The 23,773-nt window shown below is 29.6% G+C and overlaps 1 protein-coding gene across 2 annotated transcripts; it reads left to right on the top strand.

Moving 5' to 3' along the window:
• Positions 1 to 4,907: 4,907 nt before the first annotated feature.
• Positions 4,908 to 20,988, top strand: LOC113373259 (calpain-7-like). Of its 2 annotated transcripts, none has more exons than XM_026613559.1 (12): positions 4,908 to 5,105; positions 5,165 to 5,327; positions 6,704 to 6,863; positions 7,047 to 7,206; positions 7,284 to 7,460; positions 8,314 to 8,460; positions 8,536 to 8,763; positions 11,011 to 11,255; positions 11,322 to 11,527; positions 11,734 to 11,939; positions 13,484 to 13,713; positions 20,932 to 20,988. In XM_026613559.1, the coding sequence occupies exons 1-12, from the start codon at positions 4,986 to 4,988 to the stop codon at positions 20,951 to 20,953; spliced, it is 2,064 nt and encodes a 687-aa protein (XP_026469344.1). In that variant the 5' UTR covers positions 4,908 to 4,985; the 3' UTR covers positions 20,954 to 20,988. The 2 variants fall into 2 exon arrangements, with proteins under 2 accessions (XP_026469344.1, XP_026469343.1); XM_026613558.1 differs by lacking the exon at positions 20,932 to 20,988 and adding an exon at positions 14,386 to 14,580.
• Positions 20,989 to 23,773: the final 2,785 nt, after the last annotated feature.

The following is a 23,773-nucleotide window of genomic DNA, read 5'->3' as shown; positions in this document are numbered from 1 at the left end:
GATAGAGCAAAATATCCTACCATTCTAATCAATCTCGAATAATATGTGAACAGAAATATGTGGTGTCTATAATGGGTTAAATCACAGTTTCAGAACGCTTTTTTCAAATGCACTTTTTTATTTTGTAAGTTGTTTAATGTGGGCATCAGGATTGAACCTTCGATTGGTAATAACAGTTTAAAGTAGACAATTTCTTTTCAATCAATTTCATCTGAACGACCAGATCATTTTCAAAGATTCAACTTTGAGTTAAAAATCACCAGAACGAAATTTGGCAAACCCATTTTGGCACAGCCGTTTGTTAAAGCTTCGTTGCCATAAATAGTTAATAACTTTTCATGAGCTTAAAGTGCCTTTTTGCCTTTGCGGAAATAAAAAAGCAAAAAATGCCAAAAAATCGATTTGATTTTCCATCTTTCAATGAAAACTATGCAATGGATGAAAAATCTCTATTTCACTGATGGACATCTAAATTGCCTACTATTTCTTAACAAAAGGTAAATTACATCTAAGCCAAATACCGCACTAACTTAGTTGCCAATATCATAAATAAATTATAAAATTCAAAAATAATTTGAAATTTATGTATGTCCGTCTTACAATTGTATGATATGAGGAGAGAACGATGCATTTGTCTTTTCTTGATTTCAGAATTTCATTTACAACATGTTATTTTATTTGTTTCATCAATTTATTCAAGAAATGCTATGAGTCATATGGATGTTGTCATTAAAAATTATGGATTACATTATAAAAGATCCAAAACAAGTCTTAAAAAAATGAATCAAAAATACTACATTCCTCAATTCTTTTTGTTACTTATGTGAACCTTAATAAATTCTAATAATAATTTTACACAGGATACTAATTTCAATATATCCAAATCACATAAGAAAAATAAATCCAAGTTATATTTAGATGTAGGCGTTAGAAACACATGCGCACACATCACTAATATCTCAACAATTCAAATATTTACACATGTCATCAGTTCATAAACTGCACGACTTCCAACACAAAGGCAAAATTAAATAATTTTGTAATAACTCACCGAATAAATAACATAATTAATTAATCAATAATTTTCGTTTTTTTTAATAATTCGTTAACTCGAGTTTTGTGGCCCAACAGCCGTCGATCGTTTACACACTCGTGACTGAGCGGCGAGTCGTGCGCCGTTCTAAGTTTGGAAGAGACTTCGGCTCGGCACCTCGGCAGCTCCTGACGCGACGCAATTGTGCAATGGAAAGGAGGCGCGCGCGAACTGATGGACCGATGGACGTGATGAATTTTAATTTTATAACTGAATCGTGAGAGATTTGTAATCAGAAATCAGGCGACAATATATAATTGATATTGATATTGTCTTGCACTAAGGATCAAATTATAAAGTAACCTAGTTATAAGTAGTATAGCCTTAAGGTAAGTTGCATTATCTTTAGGATGCGTATGCATAAACAATTTAATCAATAAAAATGAAAGAGGTTTAAGTATTTAGGTGAAACATAGGTTCCAACTATTTTTTTCAAAAATAAAATTTTCGCTTTCACTAAAAATTAATCAATGCGATTTCAAATTGATGTCTTTTAAATACTTATACTAGGGCCGATCCTACCTTGAACGCGATTCATGCAAAAAATGCGGGCGCACGCCTTAGGGGGCCGCCAAAACGAGATTCGAATATAAAGTTTGTAATATAGTTCAATATATCATTCAAAAAATATATAATTGCTTTGTATGCTGTGGTGTATGGCATCGTGCCTTAAGGCAAATTGCAGAAACTTCCCGTACCGTAATGAAATATTCGAAAAATTTTAAACGTTTTCAAATATATTATTACACATACTGTAACTTTCATTATTTTTGCTATCTTGTTATATCTGAGAAAATCAAATGTAAATCATAAATAAATCAATTTATCTCCAGAACATTAACAATCGTCATTTCATTTCGAATTCAATTTAAAAAAATAGTTGCCTAATTTACACAACATTGAAAACGTGCTCCTGTATAGTCACAGTCTAAATGCATTTGCAAATAATTCTGTGCGACATTTTCACTTATACTGTGCTTAGCATGGCGGCATTTACATATTTTTGAATAGTTTTCACAAAATCGGAAAAGTGCTACATAAAGTACATAAACAGTCTAAATTAAACGCACTTGGGCAAACATTTGTACCAGAGTGGCGCTTAGACCGTGCTTAGCCTGGGTGTTTATCCAAAATTAGAAAAAGGGGGCCCCCAACGAGCGCAACTAAACTTCATTTTTGTACAAATTTTAATAATTTTAACGTAGTTTGCATCTCCTTTTTTTATCGAGAGGTATTGAACTTCAACTTGTAAGCTATCGCAGTAAGAGAATTTATTTCTGCTGCAATATTTCTGCGAGCTCAAGCAATCAATTCAATTATTTAAGCTTTTCCGCATTCGATAAGTTAACAAATCTATAAAACTAATTCAGATTATATATTCTTCATCGAAAATTAGAATTTGGAATTTTTAAATTTATATTATATATAATTTATATTTGTTTATATTTTATTCGTTTTTTGTTTGTCGTTGTTACTACTTGAATTGTCTGCATGACGCGTCAGTTTAATAGTTATATTTTAATAAATATGATCAACTAAATCATTTTCAGGTTTCTTTCTTCACTGTTTAAAAATATAAGTTTCTGCTCTGAAACTTTACAACACGCCAGTAATGGCTTAGAAAAAACTAGTATTTTTAATCTAATAATGTAGTAGATATTTTTTTTATGAATTAAAAATTCTGAAATTAAATATTAAATGAATTAAAAATGCAATTGAAGGTTAAAATTAAATTTATATATTCACAAGAGATATTTTTTATTTCTTTTTCTAATAACAATCAGAACATTCGTTATATTCTATGAGCTATTTCGATTGACTTTAATGAAATTTAATTAAAGATGTGTGTTGGCGGTAGGGGTACTGTGTGATGAATTTTACTAGATCAAATTAACTGACCATAACTGAACAACGAGTGAATTAGAGTGATTCTCTAATTTTTGATGATGATTACAGTCGATCTTGTTTTTATGAAATCTTTAATATATAACACCTTTAGATAATCATGTAGAGTTTTATTGCTTACGAACCAGGGTGCACCTGTTATCATTCTAAGATAAATGAAAAATGAAAATAACTAAGCATTACAGTATTTTATAACGTATTTAATATAATTGAACATCTAACCTAACTAAAAATGACAATAGAATACAAGACAATACTATAGTATGAAATTTAGATTATGAAAAGCATCTCATTTTTTTTTTCAAAATCTTTTACAAAAAGGTTTCAACAATTAATTACGAAGAGAAGGACAGCCCGATTTTTAATAAAAACTATAATCTGTACGATTCCCAACTGATATCTATCCGATATACGAGGGTTTTTAAATTTTCAAAATCGGTTGAAGATTTTTTGAGAAGATGTAGGCGCAATTTTTGCACTTTTCTATGAGTTATAAAGATACATCTTGACCTTATAAATATAACCAATGCGAGTCCTTATCTAATTTTTCAAACGGTTTTTAAATATTTTAAACCGGTTTTGAACGACTGGGTATCAAGAGATATGAATGAATATATTATATTTTCATATTGTCTAGGGAGATCAAGTTTTGGCTCACATACATAAACATACCTTTTCCAAATTTGGGGCCAAAAGATACTTGAAACGTCGAGAAAACATAAAATTAGAAAGTCGGGTTTTCTGGCGAAAGCAAGCATCTTCAGGTAGTTGAAAAAAATAAGCGTAAAATATGAAATTATCTTGATCTTCAATATTAATCTTACGAATCTCCCACAGTAATTAACTTCCCGTAGGGTAAGTTATAATAATGGGCTGAAAATCGAAAATAAAATTTTTTGCATATCTTCACGTTTGAGAGGTTTCTCAACATTTTGGCATAACTAAGAAAAAATGGATGTGTGTGTGTTTTGTGTGTCCGCATTTTTTCGTTTACGTTTACGGGCGCATGGATCAACCGATTTGAATGGTTCAAAAAAACATTCGATTACTATTGATAGGGAGATGTGCTGATTAGTTTTTGACAAAGGCATGTCCAGCCGTTACGGAGATACGGAGCAAAGAGTGCAGAAAATACAAATCAAGGTTTATAGAGAATCCGATTTGAATAATCCAAAAGACATTCAATTCGTAATGATGGGGAGATGTGGTGATTAGTTTTTGGCAAAGACAGGTTTAGCCGTTTTGGAGATACCGAACGAAAAGTGCAAAAAATGACAGTTTTCAAGAGAACTAACCATCCCATTTAAATGATTCAAAAAAGTTTCTGCATGTATTGATGAAACGATTGCATTTGGAAAAAGATTTTTTTAAATTTTCATTTTTTTTTGAATGTCGAAAATAATTCGTATTTTAATTTTAATTCTGGCTAAAGTTCTAAAGATCACTAATATACTTCGAATAAATAATTTTACCTTCGCTGTTCAGTTTATATAATTCTTATAAATATTATACGATGTCCTTTATTTTAAATTTGATTGATTGAGTTTTGTTTATTTACTTTTCTGTAAACATATATAAGTTACAGTATTTATAATAATCTATTTGTAAACATTTAATATTCCTCGAATATTTCATTTCGTCCAAAGAAGTTCCAGCAATTTCCCTTAAGGCACGATGCCATACATCACTAGTTTAGTTATAAATGGAGGAAAAATAATATACATACGTATTTAAATTCAAAAATAATTTTTTAGCGCTTTCTCAAAGTGCCCCAGTGCTATCTAATGTCAAAATGCAGAAGTGAACTGACATTAATGACATGATGAATCATAACATTACCTTTTGTAAATAAATTGATTTGTCCCTCACTTTAAACAAAATAAATCTTGCCTTATTAATAGTTGTTCAGTACAATATAAATTCTAATGATAGTTTATTATGTGAATAGAATCTACATTCATTGTTATTATATGAATAATAATCTAAGATGAGTATTTTAGCTGAGTGCCATTCCTTGATAAAACAAGGCTTGGAGGCTGACGAAGCAGGAAATAAGGATGATGCAATTAAATTTTATGTTCAAGCGGGAGAACTCTATATCACAATTGTAAATTTAGTTTATAATATACTGTAGTTTAAAAAAATATCAAAACTATACTTTTGTAGAGTGATGCTGCCGTTAAAGAACAACTTAAAGGAATTATACAAAATTGCATCTCAAGAGCAGAAGAATTAAAAGGTATTCAACATAAAGCACAAAATAATACACAATCAAGTTCTAATAGCTCAAGTCCATCAACACCGGTTGGTAATGCAGCATCTCCAACAAGTAAGAAATTCAATATTCCAACAAATACTTTTTTGTTGAAAAATAAAAAAATACAAAGAATATGGTACAGGTAACCCCCTTACAACATGGTAGTTACGTTCCAGAAAACTAGCGTGTTATGCGAATCTGTGTTATAAGGGACAAAAAACTAGTACAAAAAATGGGGTTCCGTTACAAGAATTTAAAAAAACATGCTACAAATCATGATTTTATAATAAATATTCTTACATTTATTTATTTTTTTAAGAGGTAATATGCAATATTTGAATTATATGATTTTTTTGTCATAATTGACATTAAGTGCTATCCAACATGATCCTTTTTTTGCAAGATATCTTCATCCTCTGAGCAGTTTTCTATACTACCTTCAGATCCATGCATTATTTTTTGCAAAAAAAATTATATTTGCGATTACTTGCTTTTAGCAAAAAACTTTTATACTCATTTCATTCATAGAATTGCTTAAGAATTATTTAATATATTGTTTGGATATTCCTAAAATTTGTTTTTTGATAGATCGTACGCGCCCTAATAACATATATCAAATTAGTTATTTTTTCCTCTAATTTCATCACATTTCTTGAGCTATTTTACGGCGATTTTACTAATTTTAGTAGTTTAATTAAACAAAGTTTTGCACTTCATAGGTTTTACTATATTTCTTATTTTATTAAAACTTTCCTGAATTCTTAAACCGTGTTAGGCGAACCCGAAAGTACCATGTTATGAGGGGGAACCGTGTTAGAATGAATCCGTTTTATAGAAGTACCCCGAAATACGAGTTTAATTCGTTTTGTAACCACGCTCGTAATTTTTTCCATATAAATACATTGAAATGCCATTAATTTGACCCAGCACTGTGGTTATTGATAAGTTTTTAGAAATTTAATTTTTAATTCATTATTGTTTTTTTCCTGTCCATTCATGTTAGAAATGTTTTTTTGAACAGCTCCCATGTTCGAACTGTTGCAACTTATTTGGGATGGTTTTTGTTCACAAACTTTTAGAGTTCATAAAACTTCTTATGATTTATTGTAAGACCCTTATCTGAAGACACACCTTATATCAACTCCTTTATTTAATAATATTTGAACACATAGTTTGGTCATTATAGTAAGTTTACCTCGGAATTCGATATACCCAGCTGTAAGTCTGTAAATACTTGTATATTCACACCCTAAAGTTGTCTCAAAACCTCTACATATTTATTGTACTATTATTGTAATTTTTTTACTCGAAACAAAAAATGTGAAATTAAAAAAAAATACCTTTCCAAATCAAAGTGTATTTTGCCAGATATATTCCGACTCCAAATTTTTATAGTTGCATACATATATTTTTTTATTTTTATTATTCAATTTATAAAATTTTTATAGGTCCCATTAGACCGCCATTACATCGTGGAAGTAGTGCTCATCTGAAAGTTTCGGGTGGACAAGAAACATACGGGGAAGATGAAAAAAAAGTATTGAAACATACATCACATATAAATCAAAAGATTTACTTACCATTTATAGCAGAAGATATCAATGAAACGTACGTAATACTTTTGCCATTATGACAGTATTTTTAATAAATGTTTGTTTTGGAATACTGGGTTAAAATATTTAACCGTAAATAGTGCCAAATAAATAATCCTTATTATGAGTTAAACCCTAAAAAATTGTAAGACATGTTAAACATTTTTTGAGTATCAAATTGTGTGTACTTTTATTGTAGGTTTAACTTTCCAATGCCTTTCTCTGATCGTGATGGTATATTAGAGCTATCTCCAAAACAAAAACGTGATTTTGTGAGATGGTCAACTTTATCAGAATTGCACCCGGAACCGAGGATTGTTTCTGGACATCAAGTAAACTATATGGATATTAAACAAACTGTATGATTTGAATCATAATATGAATAATATATTACATTGATTAAAATATTTATGTATATAGATGTCTTCCGATGAAGGTTGTTTCAGATTGTTCTTTTGTGGCATCCCTAGCAGTAGCTGCTCTGTATGAACAGAGGTTTCAAAAGCGCTTAATAACATCTATTTTATATCCAAGAAATAAAAATGATGAACCAAGATATAATCCAGATGGAAAATATATGGTTAAATTGCATGTAAATGGAATACCAAGAAAGGTATCTAAACAAATTAGTATCTTTGCTTTTACTATATAGTTTAATTCAAGAAGTAAACTCACAACATATTATAATTTGATAAAACTTCTAAAAAATTAAGAAAACAAATTTAGGAGGATATTCTGGCTTAGAATTCTTTATGCAATTTTTGTAAAGTCGTAAAAAAAGAACCAATATTGTTACGCCTTTTTAAAGCTAGTAATTAATATTTTGGAAATTTAGAAAAAAAATAAACAATTTTAAAGGTAATGAAATAGGGGATCCAAAAAAAATTGGTACCTGACCGCCATGATATCAATCATCCAAATAATCTTATGAAAAGTATATGTATATAAAATATATTATTATAGTAATATAATATTTTTGCTATCATATGTACTATGGACATTTTTTTTTCACAAAACGGTGAACGCTTGAAAAGTTTTTTTCACAACTTTTTTTTTGATATTCTTGATTTTGTAAAAATAGTTAAAATTAGAATTTGAAGATAAGCATAAAAAGTCTATAGAGGAATCTGGAAAAATATTAGGTAATTCAGAGCAATAGAAGTTAAGAAATCATGGGTTTTGTTTCGAAAAAACAGTTCATGGTTTAAAGTTTTGCAGAAGAAGAAAACAGTGGAAGATTGTTGTGGGCAAATAAATAAATATCTGAAAACAATTTAGATTTTGAAAAATCCTCTTGTGCACATATTCCATGGTTAAACTTTTAAATTCTAGACCCTCTTAAAATGAAAAACGCATTGCAGATCTAAAGTTATTTTTTTTATTTTATAAGCTCCTCCTAAAATGATCTTTTTAATTCAAATTTTATTCTGTATCTTATTTAATTCAAACTTTGATATGTGAAAAAGGTTATAATAGATGATCGACTGCCTGTTGGCTATGGAAACAGATTGCTTTGCTCATATTCAAGTAATACTGAAGAATTCTGGGTTTCATTATTAGAAAAGGCATATATGAAAGTAATGGGAGGCTATGATTTTCCAGGATCAAACAGCGTAAGTTTTATGCATGAGATAACTGATTCTTTTGAAATAGTGTATACCAAATCATGCAAAATACAAAAATTTCAGAATATAGATTTGCATGCACTAACAGGTTGGATTCCAGAAAGAGTAGCAATTCGTCCAGAAGAACAGGACTTCAATGGTGAATTATTATTTGCTAAAATCATGAGTGGCTTAGCTAGAGGCAAAGTTTTAGTCACTGTAGCAACTGGTGAATTATCAGAGGCAGATCAAGACAGGACTGGTCTTGTAGCAACTCATGCATATGCAGTAATGGATGCAGTTAATGTTGATGTAATTATTTACTTTTTGTTAATATTAATAAAATAGTTTAATCAGATTAGGCTGTCGAGTAGAAATTGGTCTTATACATATATGTTATTTAAAACACGAAATTTCATCTCTACAAAACATTGTTTGAAATTATAAATGCTACCATAACACGGGATGTTAAGGAACGTTTGATTTTAAAGATGATCTGTAAAGAAAGTAGGAAAGTGAACAGGCTAAAACTGTCCTATTCTATAAATTAGACTTATAAGATCATTATAGAACCAAATTTTGCGGCGTAGAATTTCATTCATATAATTCGTCATTTTGCTGATGTTGCCTTGATAAATATACTTGAATTGGTTATAAAGAATATGGTTAATTAAATAATAATACTTTGATATTATTTTAAACATTTAATTTATTTTTATAAAAATTAGAAAAATATAAAAAGTTGAAAAACTTCCAAAATAAAAATAAAATATAAGCTGGTATTATTATAGTAAGTCATTTCATTATCAATACTGAAACCTTCTTTAAACTAGTGGGGTGATGGCGTCGTCCCTTAAGGCAAATTGCTGGAACTTCCCGTACCGCAACGAAATTCGAAGAATATTAAATGTTTTCAAATAGATTATTATAAATATTGTAACATTGTCTAATATTTATAAGAATTATATAAACTGAATTGCAAAGTTAAAATTATTTGATTAAAATATATTAGAACTTTAGTCAGAATTAAAAAAAAATCTGAATTATTTTAGATATACAAAAAAAAGACATTTTGAAACAAAATTTTTTTTTCCAAAATCAATTATTTTGTTAAAACAAGCAGAAAGTTCTTTGAATCATTTAAATCGGACGCTTATTTCTCTCAAAAACTGCCATTTTTTGCACATTTAGCTCTGTATCTTCGAAATGGCTGCGCCTGCCTTTTCCAAAAACTAATAACCATTTCTCCCAATCATTACTAATTGAATGTTTTTTAGATCATTCAAATCGGATGCTCCGTTCTCTCAAAAACTCGATTTCTATTTTTTGCACTCTCTGTTCTTTATCTCCGTAACTGCTGGACCTGCCTTTGCCAAAAACTAATCAGCACATCTCCCCATCAATAGGAATCGAATGTTTTTGAACCATTCGAATCGGTTGATCCGTGCGCCCGAAAACGTGAACGAAAAAATGCGGACACACAAAACACACACACACATATCCATTTTTTGTTCAGAAACCTTTAAAACTGAAAATGTTCAGAAACCTTTAAAACGTCGAGAAATGCAAAAATTTTCATTTTCGATTTTTGGATGATTACAATATGGGAAGTTAATAAATAAATCAAATAAAAATATGAAACAATGAAGGTATAATTTTTAACGGCAATAAAACAAAAATATAAACTTTGAGTAAAATTTAGCAATAAATAAGTTACAATTCCGCCAATAAACGTAAATAATTTTTAAAGCCCTTCAAATTAACAATGCCTAATCGTCTATTGTAGCTTAAATCAGGTTTGATTGTGAATGTTATATGTTTTGGAAGCTTTTAAAACAGCTAATGTACTATATTGCAAATTTCTTATAAAGCCTTTTTATGTATGTATATTATATATATATATATATATATATATATACATATATATATATATACATATATATATATATATATACATATATATATATATACATATATATATACATATATATATATACATATATATATATATATATATACATATATATATATATACATATATATATATATATATATATATATATATATATATATATTAGGGTGGTCCTTAAAATGGTCATTTTCGAATTTTCTTGCTCCCAGGGGCTCAAATGGTTCCAAATTGATAAAAAACAATTCTCTGAAAGTTTTAGCTCTTAATATTAACGTTTAGATAGAGCGCAATTCAATCAAAGTTTGTATGGAAAGAGCATGGAAAAATTTTTGAAAATTAAAAAAAAATGTTTTAGGTGTAACTTAGTGACAAATGAATGAGTTTTATTCATTCATTTGTTCGCTAAATTACATTTAAAAAACATTTTTAAAATTTTTGAAAAATTTTCCATGCTCTTTCCATACAAAACTTTGATTGAATTGCGCTCTATCTAAACGTTAATATTAAGAGCTAAAATTTTCAGAGAATTGTTTATCTATTTGGAACCATTTGCGCCCCTGGGAGCAAGGAAATTCGAAAATGACTATTTTAAGGACCACCCTAATATATATATATATATATTGATGTACATTTTTTTTTCATTCTAGGGAGTAAATTTACTTAAACTAAAAAATCCTTGGTCACATTTGAGATGGCGAGGTAACTACTCCGAATTAGATACAATACATTGGACACAAGAGTTACAGGAGCAATTGAATTATGATCCTAATTTAGCTGCAAGACATGATAATGGTATATTTTGGATCGATTATACAAGTTTATGTAACTTCTTTGATGTGTTTTATATGAATTGGAATCCTGAAATATTTCAGTACACTTACTGCATTCATCAGTAAGTTATTTATTAACGTTCACATTTTTATTAGAAAAAAAATAATTTTCTTGTAATAATTTTTAGGACTTGGAATGCTGGAGTTGGCCCAGCAAAGGATGCTTATACGGTGGGTGAAAATCCACAGTTTAGTTTGAATGTCAGTCAGGGTGTAGGTGAAATTTGGGTTTTGCTTACGAGACATATAACATCAATAGAAGATTTTCGGGATAATCAAGAATATATAACAATTCTTGTCTACAAAAACGAAGGAAAAAGGGTTTATTATCCATGTAGGTTTATCATCAAAACATTAAATTTTAACATTATAATTATGATATTACTTAGCTTATATCATTTAACACTATATTTTATCTGGCCACATCCTACTCTTTGTGTTCAATACAGTATTGAGCACCAAAAACAACCAATAATTAAATGTTTTAAAATCTTTGATATAATACTTAGTTCATTAGTTTAAATACATTTATTATTTCAGCAAGTCCACCACCATATATTGATGGTGTAAGAATCAACAGTCCACATTACCTATGCAAGATCAGAATGGACCCAGAACGTGCAAGAAAATACACATTGGTTATTTCACAGTATGAGAAATCTACAACGATATATTATACTCTTAGAGCCTATTCTAAAAGCCCATTTCAATTGTCAAAAATACAACCATTTCCATATACTATTCAGGTAAGTAAAAAAAAAGAGGGTGCGTAGGGCTCACAGTCTTACACGCGATTGAAGTAGAACTTTTTGCTAATGTACAAGAAGGCAATTTGTCTTGAATCAAGTTACATAAACTTTGCGATGTGTGTAAATATTAGATAATCTGATGATTGACAAAGAATTTAATTCAATTAAGTTTGTTTTCACAAAAAAATCTGATTCGCTAATGAGACCAAATTTGGATATAGTATGTATGTATGTGTGTGTGCGTGTGTGTGAATAGATTTTTAGCCTTAAAACGACATTTTCTCAAAAACGGCTGGAACGATTTCAAAAATTTGAAAGCCATTCGATGTATCTTGATGAGGACTATTGTTTGTCAGTTTTGTGCGACGATGGGCCAATCCGTTTCTTTATAAATAGAAAATTATTTCGTTCACGTTTTAGCCCGCAATTTTGAAAATTCAAAAACCGTTCGAAAGATATTGTTCGGCAATCGTGCTGATTAGTTTTTGGTAGAGATTGGCCGGGCCGTTTTCTTGTAATAGTGTTAAAAAAAAAAAATTCGACAATTTTTATTATTTTTTTGACGGTAGATACCATAGTCTATAAATATTCAAAGTCAAAGTTTGCAAAAATTAGTATCATCGACGTTTGCTCTGAAACACCTGAACCGATTTCAGAAATTTAAAAGTTTTTTGATGTATCTCGAAGAGGATTAATGTTTTCCAGTTTTGTGCGACGATCGGCCAAGCCGTTTCTTTGTAATTTGAAAAAAATGTTCAACTTTTCGTTCACATTTAAGCTCATACTACTGAATCGATTTTAGAAAATCAAAAACTGTTCAAAAGATATTAGTTGCAAATGATACTGAATAGTTTTAGGTGAAAATCTACCGAGCCGTTTTCTTGTAATTAGCGGTTGAAAAAAAAATAGCCCTTTTTTAAGGAACTGTTTTTGGCGATATATATCATGGATTTATAGAACTTACTGAAATATTACGGCCGTACGATAAGTAGTTTAATTTTAAAAACTCATCAAAATTTGGGAAAATGAGTAGTTTTTTTTTTTGTTTGTTAAAATTAAAATTATAGAGTATTAAAACTATGGAGTATTTGGTCTTAATGAACATACTAAACCAAGTCCAACGGAAACTGGTTCAATTATAAAAATTGTTGATTTTATTATTGTCAGATGGTGTTCACAGTTTTTTACACAGGTCCTTATTGCTGCTGATGGAGATGTTGATTGAAAGTTGTTAAGTTTAATAGTTCCAATACTGCTATAGGACCTTGTACATCATTTGACGGCAGGCAAGCGCGGTTTCTTTTGATTCTTATTCTTGTTGATCTATGCTTCTACTTAGACTTACCGAAAAAAAGAAATAGATGTATAATGTAACATATGTATAATTTCAAACATTTTTTGAAGCGGTGGTTTATTGTAAATAAGTAGTATTGAGGCTATTTAAATATCAAATTAATATTTATTTCAATATAATTTCATTAATAGTTTTTAAACCTGTTGTTCATATTCAAAATATGGTTCACAATAATATTTAATTATAGGAAACAGGTGAATGGAATTGCCGAACTGCGGGTGGATGTGCAAATTATCCTGCAACTTATTTAAATAATCCAAAGTACCGACTTGAATTAAAGAACAGATTGGACCATCATATGCTAATAGAATTGAGAGGACCCAGAGAGTATCAAATTGGTTTAGAAGTCACTATTATATCACTAGAAAATGATAGTGTTAATGCTCCATTCAAATCTCGTTCTACTGGTGCTTATAGGTAGGATATATTACTATTAACTTTTTAGCACAAAGGCATTATCAAATCTAAATTTAACTAGATGTAAGTGGCATTTTGTATTAAAGTAAGTTAATAATCAACTGCTTATGACATATATGTTGCATGACTTAAGGGTGTGACCCATTATTTCATAGGTAATTTATTTTTATTATCAAACCACCTTTCGTAGACTTATATGAATATTTTAGGATGTTCAATTAGATTGGCCAAAAAAAAATTAAATGACTAATTATCGACATCTTCTGAACAGTTCTCTAATTTTCGATTTTCTTTTAAGATTTCTCCGTCGACAAAAAATTTTGCATTTACATGCTAATTGTTATTAAAAATCGGCTCGGCCGATCGTTGCGAAAAATTGACCAAAGTGAGTCCTTATCAAGTGTTATCGAATGGTTTTTAAATTTTTAAAATCGGTGCATTTGGTCTCATACACTTATACAAAATAGTTTCAATTTTAGTGTCACACGATTTAGAATGACTACTCAAGTTATTCAGAATAATCTGATGAAAAGATAAACTTCAGAAACTCTTCAGAAAGTTAATAAACAATGTTAAATAGCTTTTTAAATAGTCTAAAGCTTGCGCATGATTTTTTCCACATATCAATACATACATATATAACATCTTGAATAATTTTTACCTTCATTGTAGATCAGGATTTGTGGCTCTAGATCTAGAGGAATTACCATCAGGTGTATATGAAATATTGCCATCAACGTTTTATCCGAACCAAGAAAGTCCCTTTTTTCTCACAGTGAAATGCTCAAGTCCCGTAAAATTTATAAGATAATATAAATTTTATTTTGCATTTTAATTATATCTATTTTAAAGTATACACATTTTGCAATGGATTTTAACTTGCTGTTCACAAACGCTGATTATGTATATAAAATAAAAGTATAACAAAATTAAAGTTATCTATTATATTTTAAAATAAACTTTGATGAAAATTGATGAATTTGCGGTATAAAAGTAATAAAATCAATAAAAATTTATCAATGGCTGATAACTATTATTATAATTATTATTATATTTAATTTTTGTCATTCATATTTTATTAAGCAATTGGAGGAGAGGTAGTTATGTGTAATCTATATATGAGCCCATATGAGCTATTAGTGAGAAAGTACTTTTTGTGATTATAATAACTTTCCGGAATAATAAAAATTAGTACCGCGAAACGAAAATTTTTTTTGACCACTGCAGCAGAAATCATTTATTTCGGAAGACATTTTGATTAACTCAATTCTGAAGTGTATATGTTCTGCCTAGGTCTGATTTTGGGTTTCGAGTTCATAAATTACGGATAAGAATTTAATGAAAATATAAACCATATGATTGTTTAGCAAATCGTGAATTTCAAAAAAAATCATAATGATCTAAAAACAACAAGTACGTTACAAACTTAGAAAATATAACATACTAAAATTTGAGTACCCAGTAAAACAGGAATATTAAAACTGTCTTACGTTTATTGAAAGTTGTTCAAAGTACCGAAATAAGAGCTAAGTTAATTAGACATTTTTTCACCAGATAATTGATACAATATCATGAAAACATAAAAAAGCACGACTTTAGCTAATCCAAATGTTTCACCAAGATTCTTCATTAACAAAACCATTAGAACAATCAATCACTAACAGAAAAGGAACCATCACAGGATGTCCTGTAAATTGGCTTGAAATGCGCTGGAATAAGTTGGGAAGGTCCAAATCCAATTTTCTGCAATTTAAATGTAACTATAATGAAGTTACGGATTTTAAAGCCATTAATGTAAGAAAGTACCAAGTAAACCGAAATGTTTAAATAGTATAGTTTTTTTTATATTCTAAAGCTAAAACTTTGACAAAGCAAAAATTGAGAAACACGAAGGATTTGCTAATATTTATTCCTCATATTTAATCCATGAATACTACAAAAACTTGACAGAAATTCTAACTGACAAATCATCACATAATACAGCTTATGGAGACAATATTATTTATAATCAATCTGAATAATCACAAATAATATATTATGACAGTAAATATTCATTTTTATGAAAGAGCTTTTAAACAAATATGTAACAATTACCTAAAAAAACCTAACCTAATTACCAAAATTATCTAAATTACCAAAAAACCTAATTATATATATATATATATATATATATATATATATATATATACACTCGTCTTTTATCTATGCGTGAATCATTCATCAAAATCTCCATGACATGTACAAGATGGCCGATTAGTATATTGTCTAGTATGGCCGGCCCATAGGCGAATTGAAATGTGACATAACGGTTCGTTCCATCCGAGCCAATCTGACAGTCCGAAACTATCCGCGCATGCGCAGAACACTATCTAAAAGTTCGAACTCGAAACTGTTGTGGATTGTCAGTAAAGCGTTCCATCAGAGCCATACATAGACCTTATACAATTTCATATTGTATTGTGTAAGGTCTATGGAGCCATATCATAGCAGTCCGAGGCGTCCGAGGAGTTTGAAATGTTGTGATGGTGGTGTGTTGACCTGATGACAGGTGACAGGAGACCGGATGACACTTCAAGCAAGCGCAAGGTTTCTTGGTCCGCAGAGCGTCATTGCACAATCCATTTTAATCTCAGCCATCGCGGGAAGATCTTGGGAAGCCAGTGGACAATCAAGTAGTAAGGCCGAGTATATATTAATATTTTGCATTAGTCATTTTATGTAATGGGAATTATTTGTGGATTCGAAGCTTATGCAGGTGTTTACATGATCTTCTCAAGGGTGCTACAAATACCCATCACTACATAATGACAGATTTTGATTGAGGTTAGTAACAATTTGAGAAGAAAAATGGCGCGTCAAATCTTATACGATCATAGATGAATTTCGAATGTTTTCATGCAGTTTGAGAAATTATTGAGAAAAGGACCATTAATATTGCTTTGATGCAGATGGTCGTCTTTCAATTTCATTAGTGAGTTGCTTTAATGGTGTATATTTTTTTTCTATATTTGCCTATATCGCATCAATTGGAAATCTTATCTGAATCGCTATAGCGAATACAACATTTATTTGCTTTAACTATCCTGGCTCGTGATGAACAAAAATAATTATGATAAATCAGATTCGAGCATAATAATGTGATTCTATTTTGAAATTGTTGAAGGATTTCAATTATTCTCAAAAATTCTTTAGAAAGATTCTGTAATGCTAATACAATCAATGCTTTTTATATAAAATATTTTGTAAGTAAATGAAGCTGATGCATTAATTTTAATTTAATGATTTTGAAAACAAAGTACTTTTTACAATTGAATGTCACGGTCACAATGAAATGTATTCAACATATTAAAAAATATTTAGGTATTATAATTATCATACATACATTTTAACATTTCTACAGCAGTTTCCTCTTTCAATTATAAAAGCCTCTGAATTTTTATATAATACCCTTGATGACAAGAAAATTCTGTGCTGATCCTGATTTTTTACTTAAGACATAGTAAGGTAAACGTACCATATTACGGGATGTTAAGAAACGTTTGACTTTAAAGACGAATTTTAGAGAAAATAGGCAAGTGGACGAACTAAATCTGTTATATTTTATTAATTAGACCTTTGAGATTATTATAAAACAAGATTTTTCGTCGTAGAACGTCATTTATAGAAATAATCGGCATTTTGGTGAACCACGCGTTTGTCTCTAATTCCGTGATAAAATTTGGTTCATGAACCTAATGCCGGGAGTCGTTGTACACTATAGTGTACGCTATCACTCCGTGATAGCGCTCGAAGCATACATTTTTGATCGTAATGCCTTGATAAATATATTTGTAGGTTATGAAAAGTACGGTTAATTGAAAAATAATATTTTGATATAATTTTAAACACATATTTATTATATTTTCATGGAAATTTGAACAGTATAAGTGATTATAAAACTTCCAAAAAAAAAAATGAAATAAAAGCTGGTATCAAAATTACAGTAATTATTGTAACACTGGAAATGATATGAATAAATCAAACTGGAATGAAAAAATAAATCAAATAAAAAATATGAAACAAAGAGGATATAATTTATGTATTCAATTATCAATCCTAAATCTGCATAAATATATCTATTACTTAACATTCAAAATATATTTAAAGTATGAGATCATATAACAATTAGCTAGAGGGTTAATACATAATTTTCTTATTAAACTATATTTCTTATTTAATGAAAATATAAACTTTATCTAAATATATACTTTAAACACTAAATAAAAAATTTAAACACCAAATAAAAATAACAATTTCATCAACAAATGTAAATAATCTTTAAAGTTCTTAAATTTACTAGATTAAATCAGGTACAGAAAATACACCTCTTTTATTTACTGGAATTGGTGGTTTTATTTTTTGCACTATATCTTTGGCATCATAATCTAACACATCGTCTTTATCAGGCCAACGCCAGTTAACTCTTCCATTTGCAAAACCGCTCATAGTCATAGTTTTGACTAGGTACTTTGGTTGATCAGTCTTATCATTAGAGGTTCCGAGTATTATTAGTACGACGTGCATTATTCTCTATTCGCCAAGAATATACATTTCTACTCCAGGCACTTTTTAAGCTGTGAAAAACCGCTACGTCCATAGGCTGTAAAATATGAGTTGAATTGGGCAATAAGGCAACCAAAATAATGCCAATTTCTCTACATAATTTACACAGGTGATAGGACAAATGCGAAACATGACCATCCAAAAATAAAACAACTGGTTTTTCAATATTTTCGTTTATAAGGAAAGGATTGAGAACATTTCCAATATACTCAAAAAAGTTTTCGCTGGTCATCCACCCTTTATCACTTCTGCCTATGGACCAGGTTTTCGGGTATTTTGCTAATATGTTAGATGGTATCCTCTTATAAGGAAATAATGACAGAACTGGCATCAACTTCCCATCTGCAGAAGCGCCGATCAATACTGTAAGGCATTCCTTTTCATCATTTCCTGATCTGCAATGTACAGATTTGGAACCTGTTTTAGCTAAAACAGCTTGACCTTTTGGTCACAGAAAAAATGCAGATTCATCGCAATTAAAAATTCTAGATGGGTCTTGTAAAAGCTCACTAAAGTCATTTTCCTGAAAATATTTCTCAACTCGCTTGAACCATGCCCTAATTTTCACCTCATTCACACTGACATGAGCCGTAGTCAAGGGTTGACATATTCTTTTACTAATCAAAGGGTTTCTTCTAAGAAAACCCTCATACCAATGCCGACCTGGATATCCTTCCTTAAATTTGTTAGACCGACCGAGTTCAGCAACCAGTTTATGTATAGAATTTAATAAAATGTCTTTCGTTACAGGAAAACCCATTTGAGCCATCGTTATAACCCATTCAACAATAAGGTTTTCTACTTCGGGGGTCAGCACTGCTGGAGCTCCTGCACGACCTTGCTTTTTGTATTTTCCGTGTAATTTATCATATAAGGTTTGATTGGGAACTTTATATGTTCTGGAAGCTTTGTAAACAGATAAAGTACTATCGCGAATTTCTTTTAAAGCCTTTTCTAGGGTTTCATGTGAATATTTATTTGAAGCCATCGGTACTTTGAAAAACTAAAAAAAATATTTAAAAGTTATATATTTATACATAAAATTTACATAAACTGTCAAGTACGTTGCAAAAATTAAGCAAATCAAGACTACCGTATTTACGAATATGTCCCTAATTCGCTGCATACATACACACATACCCGCACACTAGTGATTCGTGCTCTATAAATATCGTGCGTCATTGATAGAAAACAAGTGTATCTATAAGCTTTGACATTACACAAATGATTTATCGTAGATGAAATAAAAGAAACATCTGATTCTCTCATTACTACCATATTTTATGGATATGGGAATAATGGAAATAAGTAAAAAAAATCATATATTTTCTTGCTAAAGAGTAGTCATTTCAAACTCAATTATTAGGGTTAAAAATTAAAAAGAACATGTACCGTAATTAGGTCACAATATTCTGTGGTCATCACCAAACTTAGTAACACCAAAAACACCACTAAATTTAAGCATAATTGAGAATAAAAGACTAAAATAATTCAGGTCTACTTTTCCTAATTGCGTGACACTCACGGAATAACGTTCAATGCCTCAATTGTGTGAACTTAATTACGGGAGTCACAAAATTGACACTTTCTTAAAACATATTTGCTCGATTTAACTATAAAACTTATCACTTATTATTTCTTAACAATAATATCACAAATTTATATTGAATAAGCTTACCAGTGTCACATAAAAATCTTAAGCAATTGTAGCGTCACATTAACCTAACTAATAACGGGACTGTACGTAATGGCGATCGGGTTATGACAGATGCGTTCAGAAGCTCTATATGGTTTTAAAAACTAATATTTAAAATGGAAAATCGTGCTCATTTGATGAGATTCGAATTATAGTTTATGTGGTATTGTTTAAAATTATTATTCACCGACTGTTTTCTTATTTTGCGATCAAAATGAAAAACTCCCGTAATAATGTACTATCCCGGAATAGTGTACGTTTACCTTATATATTATTATTGACGGCTGCTACGATTTAAAGTTTCCTAGGCAAAATGCATTGAGGCTAAGTCATGTGAACACTGAAATAATTTTATTTCTCAAGACAAGAATTATTGTAATAATTAGTCAAAGATACATGCAATATTTAATTTCAGATAAAGACATACAAAGAGTAATCCAAACTTAGTATTACCTTTTATATTTCAGCTCTGCTATAAAATAGAAGCTGTCGACAATAATCAAGTAATTGAATTATAAAAAATAAGTCAACTCTGGAATGAGAATCCTGTATTATCTTACTAGCTTGCTTGCTGCAGTAGACTTCTTTGCTTCATTAACTATCGGTAAGATAACAAAACAAGCAATTCTTATTTTGTAAGATACAAGTCCAATTATTTAGGTTTTGAGAAACCTAGAGTATAATTATGCATTTCAATACACACTTATAAAATACTACAAGGACAAGCTCAATACATAGTCTTTCCAGAAACATACTCCAAGCTTCAACTGTTAACTGCTAATGCTTACAGTTCAAATAAAATATGTAAAACTAATCACAAAATTATCAACTCATATCATATCTTAAAATAATTAAATATTCAAAATATTTGTACAAGATTTATTATATAGGCTCTGTATTGATACTTTTTTTTTATACAGGTTGCTGATGAACTACAATTAAGGATGACAACCCATAAGAGACGATATCTGCTGAGGGATCAAAAGACTTTTCTAGAAACTGAATTTATTAAACTGAATACATGTAGAGACTTCAAGGTATGCAATTTATTTAAGCATTTGCTTATTTATTCATCTTAATATTTTGATATCGTCATTAAGAATTTATTCATATTTTTTTCATTTTATTTAAATTTTTTTTATATATTTAACTTTCCATCATTACAATAATGTGTAATAAATCCACTTGGAATACTAATAAGTCACTCATAAATTAATTTATTAAGTCAATTATTTACACTATATCGCAAAGATCATGTAACGTGTCTTAAAATATCGCTTACAAATAGTTCAATTTTATTATTGTTCACTTACTCATTCACGAGTTTTAATCATTTATTTATTTATGCTTACAAATGATATTTTTTGCATTTTTTATTTTTTTACTTACCCATTTAATAATTATAAACTTTCTGTAGTTCCTCTACGATTATTTTGCATATCTGTTTTCGAGAAAACGTCGATTTACGGCAAAAAATCTGTTCACACACATACACACACACATGCACACACACACACACAGAGTCCGACATACCCAGACAGAAAACCGGTCGCTAAGGCGCTATACAAAAAAAAACACACATACACACATACACACATACACACATACACACACATACACACATACACACACATACACACACACACACACACACACACACACACATACATACACACATTCGGGAAGTTAAAAATCAAAAACTGTTCGAAAGATATTAGTTGGGAATGACACTGATTAGTTTACCGAACCATTTCCTTGTAACTAACTGTTGAAAAAAAATTTAATCCGATTTTTATGGAACTTTTTTTGATGATATATATCATGGCCTTATAGAACTTACTGAAATATTACGGCCTTACGACAAGTAGTTTAATTTTAAAAATTCATCAAAGTTTGAGAAAACGAGTAGTTGTTTGACGTTTGTTAAAATTAAAATTAGTCAATTTACTTGGTATAACGATAGAGTACTTGGTCTCGATGAACACTCTAAATCATTAAATTCCTACAGAAACAGGTTCAATTATAAAAATTGTTGATTTTTGAAAATTTGTTCTTAGAAAATACTCCGAGTTAACATGTTCGCTATGTGTAATAAATCCACTCGGAATATTTTTAATCACTCATGAGTTAATTTATTTTTTATTAATTAAATCAATTATTTATACATTTCGGGAAGTTCATGTAACTTGCCTCAAAACAAAATACCAATACCAACTAGTTTAGTTTATTCTTTTAAATTTTGCGATTTTTCATATAAATTATTTATTTTTTCATTCATCTGTTTATTTTTACTTTTATATATTTTTAATTTTAATTAAAAATTAAATAATATAATTGAAATTAATTTTAATTTTATTGATAATTGTCTAATCGGACCAATTCGAATTTTTTTTGCGCAGGATGTCATTTTTGAACTGTGTCAAGTGGCTCCGCTTGCGACTTGATTGGTCCACGCGATTGTCAAGTTGTTCATTTGCGTGATGGGCAGCAACGCAAAAGGACCTCCAGGACCAAGGGAGAGGACCCAGGGAAGTACCCAATAATAATAAGTGTGTTATGAAAACGAGCGAAATTAAAGAAATCATTGTCGGGTTCTCATTCATTCATTCGCGGTTTGCTTCCATTGTATTTAAATTTTGTGCAATTTCTTTTAACAATTTGTGACATTGACAGTAGATAGTGAACGGCATACGTAGTTTGACGCGATCGTATCAATTTTTTTTAAGTACTACTTTGTTAGCATATTATGTAATGTCATGATTCAGATAATTACTTGCATGCTAATATAGTAGTTTGGGGTAGTAATAAGTTATGTAGGTATCATTTGTAGTTCTAGTTTTGACTGACACACTAACACAATAATCCACTATTAAACAAGAATGTAATAATCTGAATCATTCGACATTATGTATTACTTAATTATATAATTATTAAACTATTGTCAATTATGAACAGCTGCTGCCGTTTGCAATCCATACAGCATTGCGCCAATTTATTCATATTCTGATATGCATAAGTTGTTACATTGAAGCATTAACTTTGTTTCATCACTTTTAGCGCGTTCTTGGAGGCCATGATACAAAAATCAATTAAGGACAAAGTGTGAGCACTAAATGTTATCAATCCATGAAATAGTTTGAATCTGGGATTTCTATATTTAATTTTAACCTGCAGATAACTTTACCTACTTCAGCAGTATGTGTTATTTATCAAACATTTTTAAAGATGTATTCTAATCTCTTGTTTTTTTTGTTTCAGATTAAATTCTCCACTACTGAATCAACTGTCCCATTCGAACCAACCGACTTTATCGACTCCAATCAATCAAACAGTAAGCTCTTGTCAAGTATCTATCAGGTTGTAGGTATCCTTTCTCAAACATTTTAAAAGATGTATTCTAACCTTTTGTTTTTATTATTTCAGATTAAATTTTCCACTGCTGAATCAACTGCCCCATTCGAACCAACCGATTCTAGTCAATCAAACAGTAAGCTCTTATCAAGCATCTATCAGGCAGTCGATATCCTTTATCAAACATTTTAAAAGACGTGTTCTAATCTCTTGTTTTTTTTATTTCAGATTTGATTATCCACTTCTGAATCAACAACCCTCATCGCTTATAATCCATCAAACAGTAAGAACCAATCAAGTATCTATCAGGCAGTCTGTATCCTTTATCAAACATTTTAAAAGACGTGTTCTAATTTTTTTATTTTTTTTATTTCAGATTCAATTATCCAATTCTGAATCAACAGCCCTCAT

Source organism: Ctenocephalides felis, unplaced genomic scaffold (genome assembly GCF_003426905.1).
Source record: "Ctenocephalides felis isolate EL2017-DRISC unplaced genomic scaffold, ASM342690v1 CF-g0.4_SCAFFOLD_01604, whole genome shotgun sequence".
In the NCBI taxonomy this organism is placed as follows: domain Eukaryota; kingdom Metazoa; phylum Arthropoda; class Insecta; order Siphonaptera; family Pulicidae; genus Ctenocephalides; species Ctenocephalides felis.
This window is presented reverse-complemented; position numbering and strand designations above follow the sequence as displayed.